The 16418-nt window shown below is 41.4% G+C and overlaps 1 protein-coding gene across 19 annotated transcripts in view; it reads left to right on the forward strand.

Annotated features, from left to right (window-relative positions):
- mcf2l2 (MCF.2 cell line derived transforming sequence-like 2) overlaps positions 1 to 14200 on the forward strand; it is a 74653-nt gene extending 60453 nt beyond the window's left edge. For 5 of the 19 annotated variants that reach the window (XM_083558398.1, XM_083558395.1, XM_083558394.1 and 2 more), the window contains exons 27-29: positions 6708 to 6823; positions 8798 to 8913; positions 12720 to 14200. In XM_083558398.1, the coding sequence (XP_083414524.1) occupies positions 6708 to 6823; positions 8798 to 8913; position 12720 (233 nt within the window). In that variant the 3' untranslated portion in view covers positions 12721 to 14200. Of the gene's footprint in view, positions 1 to 1742; positions 1842 to 2965; positions 3050 to 5278; positions 5402 to 6443; positions 6534 to 6707; positions 6824 to 8797; positions 8914 to 9289; positions 9620 to 11850; positions 11946 to 12719 lie in introns of all 19 variants that reach the window. The other 14 variants (XM_083558399.1, XM_083558400.1, XM_083558389.1 and 11 more) reach the window with 6 other exon arrangements.
- The last annotated feature ends 2218 nt before the right edge of the window (positions 14201 to 16418 follow it).

Below are 16418 nucleotides of genomic sequence, written 5' to 3' on the forward strand. Positions count from 1 at the left end.
CAGACTGCTCGAGTCCCACTTTGTAGATATAGATTTTTTTGCAAATTTAGAGCTTCATGGGGGGAAAGAAAAAACTTGTGCGGCGTTTCGGGCGAAGCTACCGTATGTAAAAATGATTTATTGATAACAATTTGCAATATTAGCAGCTGTCTTGTAGCAGAAATCTCGCTCCACTAATGAGACTCAAAAGATTTATTCTTCAGCAAATGATAAGACACTTACTGTGGCCCCATCTGGCTGTTTGATTTGAAAACTGTTGTGGAAAGAGCGACGTCTAAAGCTGTAAACTGTAGGCAGAGCTTATTTCGTGCCCGAGCTTTCATATGGGCCCGGCTTTTAGAAAAGTTTTCAGGAAGTTATACGTCGTATATTCGCTGCTGAGCGGCGTGATTTCAGGGCAGTCAGAGCCTGTGCTCCTCAGGAATGCTTTAGTTTCAGAATCACTTTAAGATCTGCCACCTCGGACCGGCGCGTACGCCGAGGTGTTAACGCCGCTTGAGAACGCGCGAGTCTGCGATTACGGCGTTTTGTTGCGATCGTGGCACTGCTTCTGTAGCAAAAAATAATAAATGTCGCGAGGACTCTTCAAGGGCGCGCTGGCGAAGCGAGTACTAACTGTCCTTCACACGCTCTGGAAGACGCTGACACGGAAACTTTGGAAGTTGAAAGTTAGACTTTTTTCACAGACGACCCCGGGATGAGTTGTATGGACGTCCGGTAGGTTCGAGCGCAGCTGTTCTGCGAGGTGAAAACTCGTTCCAGAGAGCTTGTCCGACTCTGAGATTATTACAGTATTCCCTTCGGATAAGTTTAGGCTCCGCATGTTGCGAGACACTTATGTTTCGCAACGCTTCAAACAGCCTGGCATGAAAGTGGGGTTTAACACTCCAACCTGAAAAATCAATTCCGCTTCCTTTGAGACCCATGAAACCCAGCAACAGATCTTTTTCAAACTGTTGTTAATGCTGTGCTCTCTTCCTCTTCCTCCAGCTCACAGATGCCCTAGATTGGTTAGTGTCACGCTGATTGACAGGGTGCAGACTCCAAGTCGCTGAAGTCTGTGGCATCGTCGTTGCACTTCTCATCGTCTCTTTCTGCGCTTGCTTTTCTTTGGGGATTTCACTTTCTAATGGGCGACAAAAGGGTGTTTGACACGTCATGTATTGCCCAGGGAAACAGGATGTAGTTAAAGGCATCAACATGTTTCCTGAAAACTGAGCGCAAATGACAGATTTTCAAGCATAACTTTTTGTTCAAATTAGTTTTCCATTGTGAAAAATGGAACACTGGAACACTGCAAACTAGCGATGGTCGTTCACGAGACATGAAACAGAATTGATTAGTTCAGCTCTCGACTCTTGTAGTCCGAGTCGTTAGTTCTTTTATCGCGCAATTCCCATTGACGCCGTGCGGTTTGCTATTAAAGTTGTTGTATGTAGACGTGTTGGGGGATCTTCTTATTGAACATGTCCGATTTGATTTTCTTTCTGCTCGAAAGACAGAAATGAACTCAAAGCAAAAAGATTCGATCATTTTAATGAACGAGATTTAAAAGAACCAGTCACTGAAATGATCCGATCTTCCCATCACTACTGCAATCGATCTTAAATTCAAGAAAATATTCTTTGACTTGACAGTTCACAGGGTCTCTTCTTTACTGTGCATGCTTCTGCCCTCTCATGCGTCTCCACTAACCCTCTCTGACCAGTGTGCTTCTTTCCTTTTCCGCTTACCTCCATCAGCTGGCGCCGTGTCCACGCTTAGCTCAGACCCGTCCTCGGCTCTGGCTAGAAAGCGCTTCACCCTACAAGGCCTGTCCAATCGCAGGTCCCTGCCATCAGGTAACGCCTACAAAGCCTTCGCCACGTCGCACCTCACACGCCCTTCAGAGCGCAGTCCCGCCTCAAACTGTCTCCCGTCGTCCATATCACGATAAATCATCCTCACAGCCGTCTGTCATTCATCTCGACGTGCACTATATATATATATTTTCTCCGTGGTGCTACTAAATAGACCGCATGAACCCAGGGTCCTCTTTGTCAGAGCCTAGAATTATTATCGTACTCTGAGATTCTCACAGGAATTCAAATGGTAGCAAAACGGGCCGAGCGGTGCATTGAGACAAAAGAAAACATGAAAGGTGAAATTCCCCGCACTCAAGCAAATGTCATAGTGTACCGTTTCAACGTGCCTCTGTCGCGCTGTTGACATTTAAAATAATAATAATTAAAAAAAAATAAATCAAAACATTTTTTTAGCATTTTTGCCGATTCGTGGTTCGGCTCCGATCTTTATCGCGCAGAGGATGGACATGGACACGTGCTCCTATGCTGCATAAAATATAAAGCAATTTCTGCATATGAAGACGTGCACTTTTTTATACTGCAGCAAAGCGTTGTTTACCAGTAACTTCCACCTGGGAGTTTGATCGTGTAGCTGATTCTCGTGCGTCCACGTCTGCGATGGAGGCCATCAGTACACGGATTAGTCACGCCGACATTTCAGGGCAGAGTGTCAATATTACGCGTATCGGCTAACCCTGACGACTTTTACTCGAGAACTTGAGGCTGCCAATAAATCTCATAATGTTAGCATACCTGCCATCGATTTTTTTTCGAGCAGGGCTTGCGAAGCGCCGGACCGCTGGTGTGTCTACGGTCTGTCATTATTATCTCACGTTTCCTTTTTTTCCGCTTCATTCATCATGCATTTGTTAGTCGACGAATCAAAAGCCGGAGCGATTCAGCAAACGAAATATACAATTTTTGTCATGTGTTGCTCATGAAAAAAAAAAAAAAAAAAAAAAGCAACAACCCCACCTGGTGTTGTTCGCTAGAAGACAGGAACAGCGTGTTTTTTTTATCTTATATACACACCGAATGCATGTCTTTTCTATCGCTCTTATCTGCTTATCCATTTTCTCTCCTTTGTCGTATCACTAACCAAAACCTGCTTTTTGCTCCAGAGCCGACGCCTAAGGAGGCCGAAGTCCCTCGCCGCTTCTCTCTAGCCTCCTCCCTCAGCGCTCCCTCTACCACGCGCACTAAAGGTACACCGACAGCCGTGTTTGCTCTCTGTGAAACAGATAACTCAAAGAATAAGACAGAATGAGAAGGCCAGACTTATGACTTACTCATAAAGGGAACCATAAGTTCACACCTTAAAAAAAAAAAATTTAAAGTGTAAAACGCTTGAAATTAAGATTCCCACAAGTTCCACCCACTCGGAATTCTGTGTCAGTACACAGGCGTCAGCGTGACGCATGCAGCGTACGTCTCGGCACCGCGTCGCCTTTTTGATCATCTGTCCCTGAGCATGACGTGTCGCCGTTCTTAGGTCTTAGAGATGCTTGCTTTCATCTTCACACTCAGCGTGTGATAAGGAGATTCTTCTTCCCTTAACACGATATTCCTCCTGTGACTAATCAAGATGATCTGTGTTTCGTCTTTTGTGTGTGTGTGTGTGTGTGTGTGTGTGTGTCTACAGTCAACTATTCAGACTTTTCATATGGTTTTACACCATATGAATTACGGCCCAGATGTCACTGTTTCAGACCGAAAAAAAAAGGTGCCAGTTGTCAAAAAATTCTTTAGTCATTAAAACATTTGGGATTAAATGAAAAAAAAAAAAGGTCTCTTTAATGTCTCGTCAAAGTTCTGCTGAGACTGTGCAAAAAAGCGACACGGCCTGGAAAGAAATAGATGAAAGGCAAGGATTGAAGAAATAGAGGATGAATTACAGCTTTCCAGTGAAGTAGCAGCTAACGAGAACGCGTACAATCGATTTGTATTTACGACCCCTGGTACGATCGACCTTCCGAACCTTCGGACCCACGAATGGAATCGTGTTGAATCACAACGTGGGTCTGATTTTTATGAAATCGTCATGATGTTATTCAACGTGGACCAACAGGTGAAAATCTCAAAACGGTTTGCTTGCACTTACACTATATAGACAAAACTTTGTGGACACCTGACCAAAAGATTATGATGTAGGGTGAGGAGAGGAAGCCTTGAGGTTCAATAACAGGCCACTAAAGATTTACAGTGCATTTACAGCATTCAACAGATGTCCTTATCAAGAGCGACGTGCAAAGGTCAGTGCTAGTGTTTCCGGAAGATTGAGGACTTCACCTGTTGTTTGAAGAGTTCGGACTTCTAGGGGAAGTTCATTCCACCACCTCGGTGCCAGAACAGAGAAGAGTCTTGATGTACAGTATACATACCTCTTACCCTGAGAGAAGGTGGGAGCAGTCGAAGATCTTCCTCTCCAACGCTTGTCAGCTCATGGAGCTGGTTTTTAATGCAACCACATCCAAAGACACTTTATACAATTGTGTGCCTTCAGATTTGTGGCTGGAAAAGTCAGGTGTCCCAATACTTTTAAACAGCCGTACAGTGTACATTGTGAAATACTTCACTTTGTGTAGGTTTTGTAGAATGATAGTTCTCTTGGTTCATGACCTAGAAAACCAGTATCAGGATGTATTTATTCACTTGAGACTCTGGGTAAAGGCCATAGATATAAATAGAAATGTATTACAGCAGACATTGTTTGTCACAGTGTAGGAGATTGTATGATGAGATGTTCATCGCGTTATATTATGCGATGAAGATCCCGGAAAAATTCTCTTTCTGCCTATGATCTCAATCGGAGCGAAACAACGGTCAAAGTGAACTCGAGCTAATAGGATATTCCATCCCCTCGTTTTCATCATGCGCAGTCCTCTACTATTGGTGGACGCTGTCAGAACTTTGGTATGTGATGGCACTAAACGTCACATGACCACCAGTCTCAGTCTCGGTTTACGTCTGTGACGGCGAACCTGGACATAAAGCCGTGTTTACAAAGACCTTAATAGTCCAAAACCAGCTCTAGACTAAAGAACATTTATTAGCAGTGATCTGAAGAGACATTGTGCAGGTGTGTTTCTCATTATCAAACAGACTACATCACAGAGATGTCATTGTGGACCTTGTGCGGATGTTGCCTTGAGGTGTGTGTGTGTGTGTGTGTGTGTGTGTGTGTGTGTGTGTGTGATATTTAAATCTCATCAGTAATAAACAGTAACTCTTAATAAGCTGACATTTAGAAAGTCGCGCGTACTTTCTCGAACTTTGCTTCCACCGCTGTCGGCGTGTATTATGAGGAAAATACTCGACGCCTGCAGAGGAGCGAAAGCTTGTTTAACGCGCATTATCTGGATGCTCTTTTCTCCGGTCCGAGCAGATCGGTGGCGTGTTTTTTTCCGCTAATAATCTCCCATTGCTTCATTCAGGTCCTCTTTCCGCGACCATTAAAAGCAAGAGACACCAGATTAAGAGTGACCCGACTCCGTTCGGTTATGAAGGTATTATGCAGAGATGCACGACGCCTGCACATGTGGAACGTCACGGTCGTAGTGTGTGTTCGGGGTCGAGATCGGTGTGAACGTCTGACATGCTGTAGTATGATATGTGCATGAGGTGCATGGGCAGAGGGGTTGATGTTGTGGACTGAATTCCTGTGTTTGTGTAATCGAATGTCCTCACTGCATGTGTGTGTTATATTTATACGTATTAGCCAACGCTACCGGATACCACAGCAAAATAGCCATCCGTTTAAGCGCTAATACTTGCTTTAAAACTTACAAAGGATTAGACAGTACAATCATGCGCTATTAAACCTTTAGAATTGTTACCAAATTTTCTATCTTGGCACTAGTTTTAGCTAACTAGCAAACATGGCTAGTGTTTGCTAAATAGCAAAAAAAAAGCTCGAAAACTTGCATAGTGTAATCAAGCGAATTTGCTATCACGCTTGGCTAGTGCTTAACTGAACCATACAATCTTCAGTTTATTTGCTACCTGACTAGTTATTAAAGCAGGGTTTTTATTTTTTTTGTTATCGTTTAAATTTGCTAGCAGATTTTCTATCTCGGCACTAGTTTTAGCTAACTAGCAAACATGGCTAGTGTTTGCTTGTTAGCGAAAAAGCTCGAAAACTTGGCTAGTGTTTTACACGATGTAATGAAGCGAATTTGCTCTCAAACGTGGCTATATGATATATTTTGCTATACTCCCCTTGACTAGGCGTTTACACAGGAGGTCATTTTTAATAATTGCCATTATTAGTTAATAAATGTTACATTTTTTTTTTTTTCTTCACACAGTATAATAGCTAATCACTTTAGGAGACATTTAACTTAATGCCAATTAACTCACCAAGGCGTGTTTTTTTATTGATATGATGTAATATTCCTTATTAGCTCATTTGCGAGCCTAAAGCGTTAATTTCATTTTGTTTATTTGTATGTTACTTATTTCTTTCTTTACTGGCGAAAGGGTTTTTCCGTAGATTTCCTGGTGATGTTTGCATGCGCATGTGTGTTTGTGTGTGTGTGGCGCAGTAGCGCCCCTCGGTGTCGGACACGTATATTAATCAGAAGGGTACTCTCCTCTCAGATTCATTGCGAGAAGCTCTTCCCGCTGACAGAAAAAACAAAGGTACGGCAAGTACCAAGCCCGCTGTGCCTAGGTCCACGTCTCAACCAGGTAATCAGCAGTGCGAGAAAGAGAAATACGGTTGTGTCCGATTCTCACGGTTTCTTTCTTTGTTTTGTTTTTTTCTCTCTCTGCAGTAGGATCTCTGAAACCCATATTTTTCTGAAAGTATTTCATTTTTTTTCCCCCTCAATGATCCGTGTTAACTTTTTTTCCCCCCTGAAGGATGGAGCCAGCGCCGTTTACCTTCAATGGACACCGAGGACTTTGAGACCATCCCATCCAGCGCTGAAGAGCTTTCGAATTCATCAGACGGAGAGGACGAGAGCGGTAACAAAAACGTACGCAATGTCTCAGAAACGTCGAGTTTAACAGCAACCGAGACGTTCGGCAAATGTGCGCCGGTTTTATTTCGAGTCTTATCCTCATTCCTGTCCTGGCTCATTCCCTTGAAATTCTTCCTAATCTCTTAAGAGAGGGGAAAAAAAAGACTTTTAATGATGCATCGCTATCTCAGATGCCGGTTCTAGAGGTTGGCGAGATTTGACATTTAACAAACCCGAAAGTGGAAAATCTTATCCTGCTGTGGTCTTCCCTCCGCCTTTAAATACCCCCGGGGTGCCTTTTTAATCTGCCTGGAGGACGAGAGCAAAAGATCTGATTAAAAAGAGAGGCTCGATCAGAGTGCCAGAGGACACCGTCTGATACGTCCCGCTGAGTAAAAGGTTTCCCTTTTCATGCACAGCTTCACCACTAGATGGCGATGTTTAAAAAATAGTTAATTTTTATTTTTATTGAGCCAGAGCCATTTATTGGAATTCGGATGATAACAGGACGAGGTGCTATTGGAAAGCAAGTCACTACTCGACCTCGAATTCTCTATAATTAATTCACCCAGAAGCTTTTATTTTCTTTTAGGAGCATGTATATTACTTTCCTTTGTTTCATCAATGACATGCTGTGCTTTATTTTGTTGTTTGTTTTGTAATAGTTGCATTTAATTTTAAGTGTCTGTGAAACATGCTACTTCTTATACTCACTTCTGATACCGCTGTAGTGTGATTGAGTCTGTAATAGGACTCGATAAAATGTAAAAAAGTGCTGACACTGGCGACTTCTTATAGAAAGCTATAGCCATTCAACAATTGTTATAATACATAATACAATTATAATCTATTAAAACTTGTAATCATATTAAGATTACACGGGACATACAAATCCCTGTGAGTGAGTTGGTACTAGAAATACGACAACTTCTTTCTGGCCCGAAATTTGGGCGGATTTCAATTGTGAGAAAAAGAGACTTGTGAAAGTTTCTCTCACAATTTTAATTGAAATCTCCGACACCAGTCTTGTCAGTTTTACCGGGTCTCCGAAAAAGAGCTAAAAGGATACATTTGCTTGAGTTTCATTTAGCGATTCTAACAATTGGTTTATCTCCTGATCAGTGGTAGTTTTAGGTGAATGTATCCAGGAGCATTGAATAAAAAAAATAAATAGAATTAAAAAAAAAAAGCATTGAGAAAAAAGTTGACTGCCATCGCTTATCCTAAAAACAAAAAAAAATTAGATGCATTTTTCTAAATAAATAATCGATACCAAATGCCGTATCAAGTTTCAATTCCGGCTCTTGTTCTATAGAATGTTCACAGTAGCGTAAAGCTAAAGTACCGGATATTTGTATTTTGGCTTAAGCGCATTATGTTGTGCAAAAACAAACGACAATAATGCAGCATGTTTGCTTTTCCTCCTGTTGATGGGTCATGGTTTAATCGCTTTCCTACTGCGACTGAACCCGGTAGAAATGACCTCCCAGAGAGGTCACACCTGAGTGTGATCAAGTGATTCAAATGGTGCACTTTCTCAAATGCCTTTTTCCTATTTCTGAGAACGTGTTTTGCAGCAAAATAATGATTAAAAATGTTTTTTTAATAAATCGTTGGTTTTAAAAACGTAACATTTCGAAATGCCATATTATGAGATTACATTTGTTTTTTTGCGCCAACAAAATTCCTTTAGGGCCCAAAACTTCTGATCAGAAGTTGAATTTTTTTCCCCTTTAATCCACCACTGCACTTTTGTCCTGCGTCATGTTTACACCTTGATTCGGTTCAATTCCGTTTTATTCATATTGCACTTTAAAAAAAAAAGCAGTTTAACAGATAAATCGTTTAAAAAAAAAAAAAAAAAATGTACATTGTATTGCTGAGGAAAAGCAAAAGCCATGGCCTTAGACAGAGAGAAATAGAGTTTTAATAGTCAACAAAGTATGAGGGTTGCACTGCCTCATTTTTTGCTTTTTCACACACTTCCAGGGGGGGCGCAATCGCTTTCAGGTGCAGCTGACGTACCAGTCACGAGCGCCGCAGGAGATGTCGCTGGAGCCTGGAGATTTAGTCCAGTTCCTAGAAGAGGTTGAGAATGGCCACTGGTGAGTAACTGGAAGAGCCTTCTGCTTTTCTGCTGCTTGTCCCCCACCCTGCCCTCCCACCTGAGCTAGCTACACACACACACACACACACACACACACATACGAACTGTATTTCAGATAGAGCTCCAGTAAACCTTTCATCCAACCCATTTTAATGTTAGAGATTTATCACTGATGCATCTCTCATTAACCTTTATTCATTATGCGGAGGTAATGTTGTAAGAAATAGAAGCTATTACAGCTGCAGCATCGCTGCATTTCTATTAAAGCGTAGTGTCGAATTAAAAGTTAATTCGGCACGAGCTCAACAAAAGGCGCGTCCGCCATATCGCCATTCTTTTTCTTTTCTTTTCTTTTTTTCCTCTTTCTTTTCCAGACAAATCCGCGCGTCACAATGCCGATGAGAACGCGGGATCGAAATGAGCAACAGCTCCCATTGTCGAAATCTAAATAAAGAGCGGTTATCCCGCGCGAAAGCGACGCCGCAGACGAACGAGGGTCTTTTGAAGTCTCGCGTGAGGGCTCTAACGACGTTTTAGGGTGACTAATACCCTATGAAATTAAAGCGGCACTAAGAAAACGCGGCGCGTCTGCCCATATTTCATCAGCATCATGCATAATTCATCTTTCCAACTATCTTCAATCATTTCAGACGCTCCGTCTTCGGCACCAGCGTGCGTCTCGCGCCATCTCAACCCCCCGAACGGTTAGAAGCTGGAATTTGCTCTTCTTTAGTCAATACGCAGCACTTTGAAATCGTCTGAAAGTTTGCGAGAAGTTTATGTGCTTGTGTATTTATCTATTTTTTTCGCACATTGAGCTGCAGCGATCTTCAGAATTGGCACTTTTCTCTCAGATGTGCACGCGTCTGCCCATGGTGTGAGTGTGACTGTGTGTAAGTGAGTGAGATTCACAGTGTGTATGTATATATATATATATATATATATATTCGCTCTCACACATTCTGCTTTGCCGCTGCTGACAGCAAATTTTTTTTTTCCCCTTTACTTCCGTTGCTGACGATGTAACTTTTATCATTACAGACAACGCCTTTTAGCGGGTTTCACTGAAACAAAAATCAAAATCAGTGAAATATTCGGATGAAACGTTTGCATTTAGCATTCTACACCCCCTGTCTCAACTCTTACGCTTGACACTTTACACTGGCAGGTTAGAAATTGAGCTTGGAATGGATATTAATTTAGGCTGAGGAAGTCGCAGATGTCACGTTATTTTATCACCTATAGCACAGCTTCAAGGACAATTCCCTGGGGGAATAGTAATAGAATATATATCATCATAGACTTGTGTGTTAAATTGATTGTTTATATAAAATTGAAAATCTTTTTCCTAACTAGGTCTCTTTATTATAGAGATTTATTTATTATATTTATATTGATTATGTAAAGCGTCTGGTTTCCTATTCCAGTGCATTTTCAGGGCAATAATAATAATATTAATAATAATACCCGATACATGTATATAATTCAAATACATGTTGTTTCCACTTGCTGTAAAGTTCATTTCCGATTCCATTTAAAGACTAACTGAAAAGTTTTTCATTCACAGATTTATTTATTTTTTTAATGAAACGGATGCGCCCTCACGTTTACAGATTTCTCATGTTCTTTTATTGTTTCTTACACGTTTCAGCACATTTGCATGGGCATCATGTGGTCCAGCTTTTTAATGGACTGCCATCAACAGGATTGTTGTATGGTTTTGCGAGAACTAAACCGTGTTTTGATTAATGCGTTTGTTGGTTCCACGTTTCACATGAAGAATAGCAACAATGTGCATGAACACAGTCACGATGAACCACAGACTAACAATATCTGTCTCACTGTGGTTTGATGTCTACTGAGGTGTAATGGTTGGGTTCTCAATCTATGTTATATGCAAATTGGCAGTCCAATTGAATCATAAACCACTGTGACAAAACACAGGAAATTCTTTTTATCAGTTTATTGGAGTGTCTGTCTTCAAAAATGTGCTAAGACATGTATTTAATAGTGTAAAAATTAATGATGTTCTCTTACTGGATAATTGCCAGAGCTAGGGAATGCTCTATAAAACTGTATATTGTGCTGAACTGGATGGATGGATGGATAGATGGATGGATGGATGGGTGGATGGGTGGGTGGGTGGCGGATGGATGGGTGGTGGATGGATGGGTGGATGGAAGTAAAGGTAAGCAAGTGCTTAGTGGAGAGTGAATTGATTAATGAAAAATAAAAGGATAGGATAATGGACAGGTAATTGGATTGGGCATAGAGGAATGAATGGGTGGGTAGATGGTTAGGTGGATGTGTGGATGGGTGGATAAATAGACAGTTTGGACCGATGGATATTAATATGTAGATAAGCAGATAAAGGGATGGATGGGAGAATAGAAGAAGGGATGGATGGATGGATGAATCTATTTATGTACCCACACTTCCATTTCTCTAATTATTTATCCATAATAACTCAAAGGATTAATTTTGTAATTTTTTTTACATAAATGATGGATGAATAGACAGGTGAATGGATGGATGAATGGATGGATTGAAGGAAAAGTGAGCACATGCATAATGGAAAGTTGAATCGATATAAAGATTTCTGTAAAGGATAGGTTGATGAATATGTGGTTGAATCATGTATGGAAGAAAGGATGGATGGATGGATGGATGGATGGATCTATTTATGTACCCACCCTACAATTTCTCCAATCATCCATCCATGATAGATGAATGGATTGGTGGGTACATAATTTCATTCATCTATCCTTATATAAACGATGGATGGGTGGATAGGTGGGTGGATGAATGAATAAGGTGCAAATTTGCTTTCGAAAGCGAAGACCCGCATCCTACTCCCACCTTTTCTCTTTTAAAATGAACCCCTGTCGGTTATTTAGTCCTGCACTTTATTTGACCGTTCTCTCCCATGTTCTAGGCTAGTCAAGAACCTAAATACACTGAAGACAGGGCTGGTTCCACCCAGTATCCTGCAGTCTACAGCAGGACGAGTGGACATTTACAGTAACACTGGTATTTAATTTAACCCACCGGGGGGAAAGGAAGAGAGGGGTGGAAGTTACGTTTGGATTAGTGTTGCTGTTGAAGCTTATTTCACACCAGAGCTCACTATTTAGCATCCTCACAACAACATAACAAACTGCTTTAATGTTCGAACGCAGGGCCAGTGTGCTTTTGACCTTGACTGTTACTTCCATCCCTCTTTTGCTCAGACGCAATGAACAAAGTGAGCACCCGCAAGGCATCGGATCAAAGTGGCTGGGGAAGTTAAAATGGGTTGTTGAATGCCGAGCGTGGCACTGGAGCTGCTTTGCATCGCCAGATTTGCATACTTTTTTTCTTTTTTCTTTTTGAGGGAGGGGGAGAAGGGAAGGAAACCAAGTAGAGCATGATGTCATTCCCCGAGGCATGCGCTCCTATCCATGATGCTTGGCCTCGCCGTGTTCACGGTCTTGCTCTCCTTGTTTGCTTGAAGCCCCGCCCTTTCCATAACAAGCTGCTTAACGGATACTGGAGGATGCCTTAAAAGCTTCTTGCTGACCTTTCAGTTTGGAGTTTTCTTCTTTCTTTATTATTTGTTCATATTTAATATTTTAATCCCATCCTAATTCTCTTATGTTTCTTATTGCATTCAATACAATTAACCGACGTGGTTTGGCTAATGTCGTTCTTCGCCTGCCAGGTCTTGTCTTGTACCCTTACAACCCTCTGTCCTATTTCCTGTTGATTAGCATTGACAATCTCACAACGCCATTAAACTGTCTTATTTCCATCCTCTCCTTCCAGACATCTTCAGCGACCTGTGTACAGCGGCCCTCACAGACACAGAGGAAGCAGAGGAGGGCGCTGGACTGCCAACAGTCCAGGAGAACAGATTTGCATGTTGAACATGTCTTTTTCTTTTCTTTTTTTTTGTCTCGACTTCTGCCTCATTATAGTGCCATGCATCGAAGAACCGCGCAGGACACGTCCCTGCCGAACCTTTGCGTTACTGTAAAGTGAAGACAATCTGTTGCTGCTATACCCACTCGTGCCATGTTGACAAGAGAGTGCACAAAAGCACTGGAGCTTGTATTCTTTTTCCCTCTTTTTTTTTGTTTTTTTTTTGGCCTTTGGACTCTGAACTTTACTGATGCAAATCAACAGATGAGGCCATCCAGCTGTCACAGTCGGCTGTGATTTCGCTGTGCTGTAGCAGCTAATCAACCCTTTGACTTTCTCAAAGAAGAAAACTGGAATCCAGCGTGTTCCGGAGCAGTGTTTCAGCGTCGGATCACACGCCGCTTGTTTTAAAAAACAGGCCCGATCTTGTCATGGCGCTGAGTGAAAGCGATTGCGAGTGGAAAAAGACTTGAAATTGTCCCGTCCTGCTGAAATCCCCCGCTCCGATTTTTCTCATAGCCCAGACCACTTCTCTTTATCAAAGACCTTCAAGCGGAAGAGAAGTCACCTCAGCAAAATAACCTTTTTTTTTAATACAGTTGGTAAAATGCAGCAATTTACAGTAAAAAACAAACAAAAAAAAACAAGACCAGATATATTATGTGTATGCACATTACAGGACATTTCTGTCCTCTTTTTGTATTTGGTGTCTTATTTGTTCAGTAATTACTCTTTAAACCTTCATTTCCGTATCCAGAAATTGTCTCTCTTGGAGATGTTCAGCCTCTAAGCAATTTCATCGGTCATTTGATATTTTTTATTTTTTTTTTTATCATGGTCAAAATGTTTCAGCTGTTCTGTAAAAGCAAATAGCTATCTATTATATCTTTTTTTTTTTTTCATTTTTATATATTCAAACGAATTCTTGTCAAGAAATCAAATCGGAGGACAAATCACTCTCGGCAGCGTATCAAATGTGGCCTTTGCGTTTTGCTCGAAACAGCAGAACATTCCGGAGCTTGTTACCGATAATGTAATAGTCTCACAGCGAGAAATACTTCACCAAATAAGAAAGGTTGTTCTATTATGACATCCCTGTTGAATGTAAAAAAAAAAAAAGATAAAAAAATCAATTGAACCATGTAATATTGATCTTTAAAGTGGAGGCTGTAAACATTTTCCAAGACTGACCACACATCTGTATATTATTTAATTTGTCTGATTCTAAGCACAAGAATGAAATGTGGACTGCAGAGTTTATTGCTGATGATTATAATACACTGTTTATTTATTACAAGAAGCCGACGCTTCATACTGGTTCATATGGTCTGTGTATTACTGTCTACGTTTCCAAACATATGATTAAATACTGTAAATACAAACTACAGCTTTTTTCTCTCTCTTTATTTCTTCTATAAGGTCTTTTTGAAACATGGTCAAAGGACCCTCGCTGTTCACTCTTAAAGCGGTCCATTTATTACACTTTAGCACTTATTTTGGGCTTTTAAGTATAAAAACATTGACCTGCTTAACCTTTATGTTCTGCTCAGGTTAAAATAAACATCACTTTTTCTTCTTTTTTTTTCTTTTTTCTTATTTATTTTATTTTATAATTATTATTTTTTTTTTTTTATGAATCTGCAAGCATGACGGTAATAATGCACTTAGGCTTCTACACAAGGTCGGACTGCATGGCCAAGATGATTTTCTTACCTCAGAAAAGGTCGTGCAGCACTCAGAAATGTCAGTACAAAAAAGCAACACATGCAGTCAAAATAAAAAGTATTGACACTCTTGGCCAGGACACGTCGATAAACATGAGTCTGTGAAAGAAAATGTGGTCAAATCGGGTTCATATTGTAGCTTTTGGTGGATTTATATGAATTTTTCATGGAGGCACACTTCCAGAGATTTGTTGAATCTCAGCTAATAAGATTCACAGAGAAACTGCTGAACACCTTAACGACCAACATGTTGGGTTTTCCTTTCATTTGTCACTGATGTGTTAATATACAGTAGGAACAATAAAAAAGTCCAGGAAAAATCAAAAAAGCCACTTTACTGAAGTTTCACCCAATCAAAAGGGTATTAAAAGTCTAAATAACAAGCATGTTTTTTCCCCACACTGAAATGTGTCACCTTTATAAAGCTGAAAGACGTTTTAAAAAGTAGTGTCATGTGTAAGCATACGTGAAAGTCAGTAGGAGTAAGACAGAGTACATGTGTGTGAATGAGAGGGAGGGCAGTGGAGTGGTGGAGGAGTTCAGGTACCTGGGGTCAACAGTGCAAAGTAATTAAGAGTGTTAGAGAAGTGAAGAAAAGAGTGCAGGCAGGGTGGAGTGGGTGGAGAAGAGTGGCAGGAGTGATTTGTGATAGAAGGATATTTGCAAGAATGAAAGGGAAAGTTTATAGGACTGTGGTGAGACCTGTGATGTTGTATGGATTAGAGACAGTGGCTTTGAGTAAAAGACAAGAGGTGGAGCTGGAGGTAGCAGAGCTGAAGATGTTGAGGTTTTCGTTGGGAGTGACGACGATGGACAGGATTAGAAATGAGTTTATTAGAAGGACAGCGCATATAAGACGTTTTGGAGACAAGGAGAGGGAGGCAAGATTGAGATGATTTGGACATGTGCAGAGGAGGGACATGGGGTATATCGGTAGGAGAATGCTGAGGATGGAGCCACCAGGAAGGAGGAAAAGAGGAAGGCAATGGAGGAGGTTCATGGATGTGGTGAAGGAAGACATGCAGGTAGTTGAGGTGAAAGAGGCAGATGTAGAGGACAGGGGGGTATGGAGACCGATGGTCCGCTGTGGCGACCCCTAATGAAAGAATCCTAAAGAAGAAAAAGAAGTGTAAGCATATGAAGTATTAACTACCATACCCATTGTGTTAATACCTCAGCGACACTGTGTGTACCTTACTAACAAAATGGTACGTTTTATGCTCCAAATGAATTTCGGATTCTCTTGAAGTCTCCGATTGACTACTGTGCGTCTGTGGAAAAGTCGCTCGTTTCGTGCGAGCATGCAGTCTGCGTTAGTCAGTCAGTGTGGAGAAGACTGAGGGAAAGAAGGAGAGGGCAAAGCAAGCTGCAGTGGCCTTTGTTCTACAGAGAAGGGGGCTTTCAAGCTCCAGAGGGCCCAACAGGAAGCAACGGAGAGAGTGCACGACTTGCACAAAGGAAGAGACAGAAACTTAAAATAAAAGTGTGAACAAAAAAAAACTAAACAAAAATCTTTTTTTCCACCAGCGTGTCCTTCAGGCTCAGCACAGAATGCCTCTGAACCTTTTTGAAGCCGGCATGGGAGGAATTTCATCATGAGGCCGTGAAGTTGGAGCGAGCACGCTGGCAAGAAACAAGGATTCTGATCTTCTACAGGGGGTCTCGTTCACCAGGAAAAGGCTGCGGTTTTGCTTTGTGTCGCCTTCGGAGAAACCATCGCTGGCTTCATCTTTCAGGCACCTGCAGTGCGGTGAATCAGTCTCGGCTTAAGGTTTAAGGTGCGCAGGTGAAATGTCACGAGGCTGAAGAAATGCATAGATGTTCTTCAGCGTTTTTAAAACTCCCCATAGCGCATTTGGTGGATTTATTGAAGTGCACG

Source organism: Silurus aristotelis (genome assembly GCF_946808225.1).
Source record: "Silurus aristotelis genome assembly, chromosome: 13".
In the NCBI taxonomy this organism is placed as follows: domain Eukaryota; kingdom Metazoa; phylum Chordata; class Actinopteri; order Siluriformes; family Siluridae; genus Silurus; species Silurus aristotelis.